The sequence below is a fragment of the Eutrigla gurnardus genome (assembly GCF_963514095.1).
Source record: "Eutrigla gurnardus genome assembly, chromosome: 3".
NCBI classification, from domain to species: domain Eukaryota; kingdom Metazoa; phylum Chordata; class Actinopteri; order Perciformes; family Triglidae; genus Eutrigla; species Eutrigla gurnardus.
The window spans coordinates 29,052,519-29,061,979 of NC_139917.1; the positions used below are offsets into that span (position 1 = coordinate 29,052,519).

Below are 9,461 nucleotides of genomic sequence, written 5' to 3' on the forward strand. Positions count from 1 at the left end.
TTTTAATACATCGCTACATTGATATTACTGTTACTCAAAGAATGCTCAAGTGAGGCTTAAGAATCAAGCAATTATAAAAAAAAGAAAAAATAATTGCAGTCAGGAACTTATAAGTTACGAAAACCCAGGACATTTCTTTGATTTTTCAAAGCGATGCTTTAGTTTAAAAAGATGAAAGAAAAGATTGAATGTTTTAAGGCTGTTGTTGAGTTAAAGCCACAATCTGGGACGTGTGATGCAGAAACAAAACCGGATCGGAGCCGGATCGTTTGAACCGGTTGATTTATTTATTTTAGCCACACTAATGAATGTGCTTTCTTTTTCTTCTTTTTTTGTTGTTGTTGCAGCGCTACAAACAGCCGTGATGATGTCACTAACCCACGATTATGGCTTTAACTGGGCTTTTAATGACTTGAGCATTCTGAACTCATCGTAGCAGAGACAAAGTTTTTTTTTTTTATACAGTGTTTCACCAATAAACGTTTCATCGTTCGACAGCTCGGTTTGTTTCCAGAACGGAGTCAATTTCTGTTTCAATTCAGAGATCGATCGCTCCGTTTATCAGTCAGTCGTACGTTTGGAATTAGAAACTCGTTAAATTCAAAAATCCACTGAATTGAAATGTTCTTGACTCCATCGCTGGTTTACAGTCCTCTTGGGTGTGTCGTTGTAGCACAGTATAGAATAAACAGCAGTATTTAAAAAAGAAAATATCAGTATTTACTCTTTTCAGCCTCCGGCATTTAGATCCTGCAGATATACGTTGTCTCTTCACCGCGCAAGTGATACTACAATACTTCTAATACTTCAGTATTATTCTTTTTTCAGTTAAAAAAACACTTTGATAAGGCAAAACCCCATCACTTTAACATCTGCAGTCGTACATTTTGGACTTCTTGCAGACGTCATTTGACACAAATTGGTGAAAAGTCATCCGTGAGAATCTGCCCCTAGTGGTCAGATTTAGAAATATTCCTTATTCACGTTCAATTCTGAATCCCAAGTGGCCTTCTGGAAAAAAAAAGGTTTCTATCAGATAGATTACTTTTGAATACAATTTTTACATCAGAAACAGAAAACCCAGCTGCTAAACAGTATTGATTTCTCAAAGAATACATTCATCTGTGTGTGTGTGTGTGTGTGTGTGTGTGTGTGTGTGTGTGTGTGTGTGTGTGTGTGTGTGTGTGTGTGTGTGTGTGTGTGTCTGTCTGTGTCTGTGTGTGTGTGTGTGTGTGGTTCCGGTGTGCATGAGTACACGTAAGTGTGTATGCATGTGCTAGAGTTGTTACTGGAGGGGGGGAAGGGGGGTGATGGTGGGTTGGGGGGGTCAATTTACTACCACAGTACTTTGGTCTTAGAAATGATTGGAGGATAGAAGGGGAGCTGTGAGCCAATGGGAGGAGGGGGAGGGAGGGGTGGATCGTTTTGTGCAAATTGTTTGTTTGTTCTGGCAAACTGATGTGTGTCGATGTGAACGAGAAGAGGTCTGTAAATAGTATTTAAAAAATCACTTCAAATACTTCTGATTGATCAAGTTGGCACAATGGCACCACAGTGGAACCAGAGGAATAAAAAAACAGTACAAACCTGCAAGATGGGAGGAGGAGGGAAGAAAGAAAGAAGAAGAGATGTTGGTAAAACACAGCGGAGCTACAGTGTATCGGGAAACTGAGAGTTGAAGGTCTTTTTCCTAAGAGTCGTTTTTTTGATTTCGAACAGTGCAGATATGTTTTTTCCCCTCACGGGAATCTAAAAGACATTCATTTGAAGATTAGACTTTTTTTTGTAGTTCGATTTCAAAATCAAAAACGTCGTTAAGTGAGCAGGTAGGTTACTAACTTGGGTTTGATTCTGGTTGTGTGAAAGATTTCAGAACCCCGTTGTAAAACAAAACTGTTGCAAATATAGAACTTCTCTCTGTCTGTACAGCGCTCCCTCTTCAGGAGGAAGAGGTGTAGCGGGGGGTCACCAAGAGAAACGACAGGCCTGGGGGTCTTTTTTCTTTTTTGGGGCTCAGCGGAGAGAGCACATTCCTCTGGGTAGAAAAGAAGAAGTGAAATGTCTCGTCCGTCGTCCTGTTTGTCTCTGTTGGTGTGTCACTTCTCGGCTGAGAGGTTCGAAACAGTCCAAACACAGTCACACGACGGAGCCATGCCATATTCAAATAATAGAATATTAATGATGTGGATCATAGGAATAATAAGAAGACCAGTAATGTAAGAAGAAGAATTAATAGTAATAACATATCATTCTAGGTTTGTTTTTTTTTTAAATTCTGTATATAAAAAGTTGGTACACAGTAGGGCTCTACTCCCCCGCCTCTTGGTTGATTTGGCACATTTTATTCACTCTAGTAAGAGCTATACTCATTCTCAGCAAATATTACACCGTTGCCTGGCGACCCATCCAGAATAAGTCATTTTTGATGTTTTAAAATCACCCGAATCTCGGTTAATCTTTCAAAAATATCTTTTTATGTCTTTTCCCCCCACCGAAGCAGCATCGCAGGCCGCGATGCGGAAAACAACCTCCCCGGCAAAAAGCAACGTCTAAAAATCAATCCGGCGCGGCGGTGATAATTGGCGAGGTTAATCTGCCGTGGTCGGGTTTTGATGAATGTCGGTCTCGAGGCAGATTTAAAAAGCGTAGCCAAGGCTGTTCAGGATGGGTTGCCCGGCGACATTTAAGGTTTCTGCTCTTAATGTTGATTTTTTTTTTCTTCATTCAAAACTTAGTACAAAGAGCTACATAAGTCTGAGCTATAATGTTTATTACATTACAAAAAAATAACTCAGTCTCTCTATAAGTTATGTTTGTCGTTCGATATAATATATTAGTTTGGTCCTCCTTCGTGTTCTCAGAAGCAAAGGCTTGGTGTGTGTAAAGTGTGTGTGTGTGTGTGTGTAAAGTGTGTGTTCTGTCCGTCCTGTAAGTTGTGTGTTTTGTGTGTATTTACAGGTCATATTTGTATCCTCATCAATGTGTCACGGGTGCTCGGTTGTTGTTTTCGGGGTCTCCAGATGTGAGATCAGGTCTTCTGCTGGGCGGACACCCCCTTCCAGTAGTCCAGTATGTCGTGCAGATCCTCGTCCTTGGCGAACTGAACCTTCCGCCTCAGCGCGTGTCCCGCTGCCACGTACCCCTCGTCCTCCATGGACGCCTGCCGGTGCCTCTTGCGGTGCAGCTTGAACCTCTCCCACAGCCCCAGGGTGGGGGTGCAGAGGAGGCCCTCGTCCTCCTCGTCCTCCTCGGGGCTGGAGCAGTAGCTGAGGTTGTGGTACTGGGGCGAGAGCGGGTAGTGCGGGGAGAGCTGCGAGTAGGCCAGCTCCCGCTGCTTGGCCTGCCTGCTGAGGGTGAGGGGGTCTAGCATGGAGGGCTTCCGGCCCCCCGGGTGGTGGTGGAGCTCCTGCAGGATCTGGGGGTGGTGCTGCAGCTCCTGGAGGTGCTGCTGGGAGCCGGGGTAGGAGTGGCGGTGTTCGTTGTACTGGCGGATTCTCTGCGCTTCGGCTCGTAGGATAGCTGCAGCCGGGGTGACTGTACGAAGGGCCTCACCTCCTCCACCTCCCCTCTCTCCTCTTTCTCCCCTCTCTCCCCTCTCTCCCCTCTCTCCCCTCTCTCCGGGTGAGGTCCTCTCGATGTAACGGGTCTCCGACGAGTGGTAGCCCCCTTCTGAGCGGAATGAGCGAGGGCTCCGGGCAGAGCCGGGGGAAGAGGAGGTGCTGGGCCTTTTGGAGGTGGGAGGTGCCTCCATGCTGTGATGCCGCTGCAATGAATGATGATAGCTCCTCCCCCTCTCTTCTCGTCCTCCTCTTCCTCCCTTATACACTGGCGAGAGGAACTCTCCTCCTCTTTCTCGCTCCCCTTGCTCCGAGAGGAGCACCAGCTGCGGCTCCGCGGTAGAAACGGCCCCTTTGCCCGCCGAAGAAGGGGATTTCATCCCCTGCTGGAAGGAGGTCGACTCAGATTTGAGAGCATCGATGCAGTTGTTGATGATCTGGTTGACTTTATCCACTTCTTTGGCGATGGTTGAGATCTCCGCGACTGAGCCCTGGGGATTGGCTTGTGGCGACATCTCTCTTTCTCGCTCACGCTCCCGCTCCCGTTCGATGCCGGACCCTCGCACCTCCATGTAGTTGAGTTTAGCCGGCTTGTGCACCGGCGTTTCTATCACCTCCTGCAGCTTGTATGGATCGATCTCACCGCCCTGAGGAAGGTACGGCATTCTGGAGAGACTGTCCCCGGCACCCAGCTTCTGGGAAACGGGTCCTCTCTCGCCACCTCCCTCGATATCTCCTTCCCCTCCATACTTGAGCTCTATCAGACTCCTTTGGATCCTGCTCATCTTCCTCTCCTTCTCCTGCATTATCCTCTTCTTCCTCAGGCAGTGGACGACGAGGCCGAGGAAGAGCAACATGCCAAACAAACAGCCCAGAATAGTCATGATGTAGTGGGTGGCCGACGACTGATTGGCTATCCTCTCAGCCCCGGCCCGGCGGCCGGTGGAGATGGTCAGGCAGGTGTGGTTGAAGCGCAGGGAGTTTCGTATAGAAGCCACGCAGTACGTGTAGTCGGTGTTGGGTTTTAAGTTCTTCAGCTCGATGTCTTCCCTCTGATTCTTCAGATTCTGGATATCTGTGAAGAAGCTGTTGTTGTAAAGCACCAGGATGTACATTTTCCTGTACGGATGAGGAATCTGCACCGAGATGACGGCGCTGGAATGGAGCACCTGCTTCAGCATCATGTTCGGCTTCATCTCGTGGTAAATGGGGCTCAGGCTGAACACCTCATCCGGAGGAGTGCCCGACGCGCAGTCGTCCAGTCCGCAGGGCGAGGCGAAGTCCGGGGGCGGGGTGGTGGAGTCGGCCGCGCCGATCATGTAGAAGGACGTCACGCTGCTGCCGTCGTCCGTGCACACCAGACTGAGCACGTGCAGCGCGTTGCGTTGGGTGGGCATGCGGGGGTTCTGGCTCAGGAGGTTGTAGCCGAAGAATCCTTGAGGCGAGTCGCACACCATCCTCTCGCTGGTCCTGTTGGGGAAGGCCGAGAGCCAGCGCAGGAACCCCAGCAGCTCACAAGAGCAGTTGAAGGGGTTGGTGTAGAGTTCACACGTGGTCAGCTTAGAGAGGCCAGAGAACAAACTGCCGTCCAGCACCTGGATCCTGAAAGGGACCAAAGGGAAGATAATACATTTAAAAGGGAGATTTCACCTTGATTTACATTCATAGCTGAATATCTTCTATCCGTCGATTCCAAAAAGGGTGGATAGCATTGCACATCTGTAAGAGTCCATGTTGGACAGTTTAGGGAAGGTATCTAAAGGTATCTTTTTTATCTTTTCAAGTCTTCTAACCTGGCTCCTACATTTCCCACCATGCAACTCAATCATTAGCTTTTCAGTCAGCTTTTCATATTGATTGATGGATATGTTATCCTACTATGCTACTAATGTAGCCTCGGGCAGAGATGAGGAGCGGCCTGTAGAGGTCGGTCTGGTAAACTCACTTCTTTCTAAAGCAATTGATCAGACTTTGACTTAATATTGGCTGTGTTTTCACACAGAAGACTCTTAATGTTCAGAAACAATTCAACCTGCGTGTATGAATTGTTTCTTGGACACGAACCTTGAGGTCCCGACATCGTATATCCTTAAACAAACTTTCGACAAGTAAAATTGGCAGGCTTCACCTTTTTAAATGCACTTCTTACTCCATTACATCGTCTTGTTGTACTTTAGTTTCTGGTCTTTAACATTTCCCCAAACTACCTTTCAACAAGCCCCAAAGAGCCGTTAAACATCTTCCATTCTGCTGTTGATTTTACGTTTAAGTCAGGAGATCAATACCAGTTATGGTACAGATAGTAAGAACGAGACAGCTATTCCCACGGAGAAAAAGTATCTCAACTTGTATTGAATCGATAGCTTGTTGCAGCATTGCAGCAGAGTTTACTGGGGATGCTGTCAGTGAGGGAAAAATGGTATCTCTGCATCATCCGCAATGCTTTCTTTCCCCCAGTAATCTAAACTCCTGTTGGCTTTAGTATATTATCTTATTTAAAGTTAGAAAATTCACCAATGAATGCTAAATGTATGAACCCAGAGAAAATTCAGATTGCAACAAGCCCTTTTCTTTCTTTCTCTTTTTTTGCATTTAATTCCCAACAAAGCTGCTTTTATGATTATAATTGAATAATCGTTCAATTTAGTCTATTAAATGGTCTTTATGAAATTGCTTATTTTGTCCAACTAATACCTTAAAAAAACAGTCATCAAATAGAAAATCAGTAAATCCTCACATTGAAGATTTGACCAGATCTTTAACTAAATCACAAATTACATGAATTCTTTTGTAATGGATCAATGAAGATATAGTTCTGGAGCCCCCAGGCGGATGGATACCTGTTCATGGAGAGGTCTATGTTCTCTATGTTGGGGCATTCCCAGAAGGTGTTGGGTGTAACAGTCTCGATGAGGTTGGCTTGCAGGTAGAGATACTGCAGCTTGCCCAGGCCGCGCAGCATTCCCTCCGTCAGGTTCCTCAACTTGTTAAAACCCATCTGGAGAACCTGGAGACACAAAGACAAGTGGGATTATTCTAATCTCTCTGAAGAGCCGGCCAGCGCCAGGCATCGCACACACACGCGACAAGCTGGAGAACACGGCGAACAAACAGACGACGGTTCAGCACGATTCATGTTTCACATGGGGATCTAAGCCGCTGTGCTGCGCTCAGTTTCCCGAGATCTCTTCTTGTTCACATTTTACCTCCTGGCTCGGCTCCAGCAGCCGGGTGGTGCATGTGTACGCCTGCCAGCTCATTATTGCTGCGTTCAAGATCACTTTGATGGAAGCGATACTGAACTGTTTTTGAATGTTTCTAAAAGCTATAATCAGGATTTTCCTTTCGGGTGCTGCTGTGTGTCCGTCTGTGTGGATAATTCTGGAGTCGTTTTCCATCCTTTACTCGAGTAGAAGTGGTGCAGCGTGAAAATGTTCCCTTTAATAAGAGCTCCGTCAGAAAAATGTACTCGCACATTACAAGTGGTCGTAGTCGCTGAAGGACTTCAGTACCAGTTTGTTGCTGGTTTTCTCAAAGTTCTCACATATTAGATGTTGTCTCAACTTATACAGCCAAATCAAAAAGTTTGACTAAAGACAGATCCATCTAACAAATATATATATATAAATACATAATCCAACATAATTGGATTTTTAGCTTGCTTGAATGTGTACGCTGCATTTTAGTGTTGCAACAGATAGACTGGAGCAATATTTAACTTAACTCTTGTGTAAGAATGGATCATATTTTTTGCTGATGAAATATTTTGTGGGAGAAAAACAGTAACTGCTGATTACATGCATTCATTCATGCATTGTTTTTCAACTATACTGTGTTCACAGAAAACAACCTTTTCAGTTTTAGGAAAATCTCATGGTTTGTGTTCAAATAAGTATGTTTGTTAGGTAGGTAAATGTCAGATGCTTGTAGCATTTAAGGTAGTCCATTGGCAGACATGCACCATGTTTGGATAGTCGGCCTCCGTAGTTCTTGTACACACTCCGACGACATATACGACGCAAGTTAAGTATGTAAGGTTACGTAAAGTGTTTGTTAAGGAGGCACAGGTCTCCTGGGTGAAAGTCCTGAGGTTTTAGGTGCTTTATTCCCGCCATAACAGCCACACAGAGCGTCATAGTTTGAAGCGTAGGGACAAAGCCAAACCAAAAACCCAGTACTTCATCATCGTGTGTTTGTGCATTAACCAATGAACCATTGCTCACCTGCAGGTTGAATTGTGCTGAGAACGCTCCGTCTTCCACGTAGCTGATGTCGTTCTTGGTGAGGTTCAGATAGGTGAGGTTGCCGAAGCGACTGAGAGAAGAGTAGTGGACCGAGCGGATCTTGTTCTCGTTCAGCCTCAGATCCACGATGGTGCTGTTGAGAAAAAAGTGTGAAGATGTAGACGAAATAATCCGGACAAAAGCTTTATTTCCTGGGACGTTTTTTTCCCCCTCACCTGTTGATGTGGGAGGGGATGGCCTCGTACGGCGGCTGGTTCATGCTGCAGATCGCCAGCCACACGAAGCCTTTCTCGCCTTCGATGAGCCAGCAGTCGGCCGAAACCGTCGGCAACCGCATGATGGACAGCAGGGCGAGCCAACAGAGGAAGGAGCCGGCCGTGGACAGCAGCACGGAGGAGGAGCTTCCGGCGGCGTCGAGTCTCTGCCGTCCCCGTCCGGTCCTCGGGGCCATTTGGGACGTCGTCACGATATCCATTGAAGAAAGCCGAGCGGAGATGCTTGCTATCTAACAGCTATCCATGCAGGCCATCGGGGAGGGAGCGAGGTCTCGTCTACACATGAATATCTCGTCTATACATGAATGTCTCGGCAGGTGGTGAGTGGCGTTGTCTTATCTCCGTCTGTCGTCACAGCATGGTCGTAGTCGTACCGACGGGCAAGGAATTAGAGATTTACAAGTATCCGCTCCGTTGGCAGTATCCACGTCTAGGTAAATCGGATCAGTTGTTCAATTACGGGGTCACATTTGATTTGTTGTGTATGACTTGGCAAGAGAAAGTGGTCCCGGTGCCAGGTTGGCTGGTGCTCATGTCTTCCGTGGCCATCTGCACCTCTGATTGGACAAGCACCTCGTTTCTTTCCTCCTCATCGCTCGCCGCTACTTGGTGTGAGAACTCGTCCCTGGACAGAGGGAGGGAGAGAGAGGGAGGGAGGGAGGGAGAGAGAGAGGGAGGGAGGGAGAGAGAGGGAGGAGGGTGTTAGAAAAGAATCGCTAATGAAACACAGTGGCTTATACAAACACAACCCTGTTATCAGCATGATGGGATGGGAGTTCTGACTTCTTATATAACCGTCTGGGACACACACACACACACACACACACACACACACACACACACACACACACACACACACACACACACATTTGCTCCACTCAGACCTTCCTTGACAAGTCCAATTAGCGCACGTCGGTGCAGATGCACAAAAGGCACCTGCAGATCTCCAAAGTACACATGGCTTGCTGCTGCTGTTTGTGAACACGTACACGTTCTTCTTCGTCTTTCTGGCCACGCGTCGAGCCTCTATCTATACTGTATCTCATTAATGAATCTGCTCTAAATTAAACACTTCCTGGGAGGAAAAAAACAAACAAACAGCTGATGTCTCATGGAACAGCAGAGAGGTGGAGGGGGAGATGGAAGGGGGGAGGTGGAGGGGAGAGACGGAGGGGGAGGTCGGTGGGGGAGAGATGGAAGGGGAGACGGAGGGGGAGACGGAGGGGGAGATGGAAGGGGAGAGACGGAGGGAGTTACAGAGGGGGAGGTCGTGGGGGAGAGGTGGAGGGAGAGATGGAGGGGGAGACGGAGGGAGTGACAGAGGGGGAGGTCGTGGGGGAGAGATGGAAGGGGAGAGGTGGAGGGAGAAGGAAACGAGAATGGCG

General features: G+C 47.2%; 1 protein-coding gene across 2 annotated transcripts; it reads right to left on the reverse strand.

The window, feature by feature from the left end:
• On the reverse strand, positions 1–8,431 carry LOC311011189 (protein ELFN1-like). Of its 2 annotated transcripts, XR_014596871.1 has the most exons (5): positions 8,017–8,431; positions 7,781–7,934; positions 6,398–6,564; positions 1,588–5,159; positions 1–1,011 (listed from the first exon to the last, which is right to left on the reverse strand). XR_014596871.1 is itself a non-coding variant. In XM_084005988.1 (4 exons), exons 1-4 carry the CDS (start codon positions 8,274–8,276, stop codon positions 3,029–3,031), a joined length of 2,712 nt encoding a protein of 903 aa, XP_083862114.1. In that variant the 5' UTR covers positions 8,277–8,431; the 3' UTR covers positions 1,379–3,028. The 2 variants fall into 2 exon arrangements, 1 of the variants encoding a protein (XP_083862114.1); XM_084005988.1 differs by lacking the exon at positions 1–1,011 and having other exon boundaries at positions 1,379–5,159.
• Positions 8,432–9,461: the final 1,030 nt, after the last annotated feature.

What these genes read in the sequence shown, in the direction of transcription:
- LOC311011189 (XM_084005988.1), bottom strand. Translation starts at nt 8,276, where the DNA reads ATGGATATCGTGACGACGTCCCAAATGGCCCCGAGGACCGGACGGGGA. An exon ending in ATCCCCTCCCACATCAACAG is followed by an intron (nt 7,935 to 8,016) that starts GTGAGGGGGAAA and finishes TTTTCTCAACAG; the next exon opens with CACCATCGTGGATCTGAGGC. An exon ending in CAGCACAATTCAACCTGCAG is followed by an intron (nt 6,565 to 7,780) that starts GTGAGCAATGGT and finishes TTGTGTCTCCAG; the next exon opens with GTTCTCCAGATGGGTTTTAA.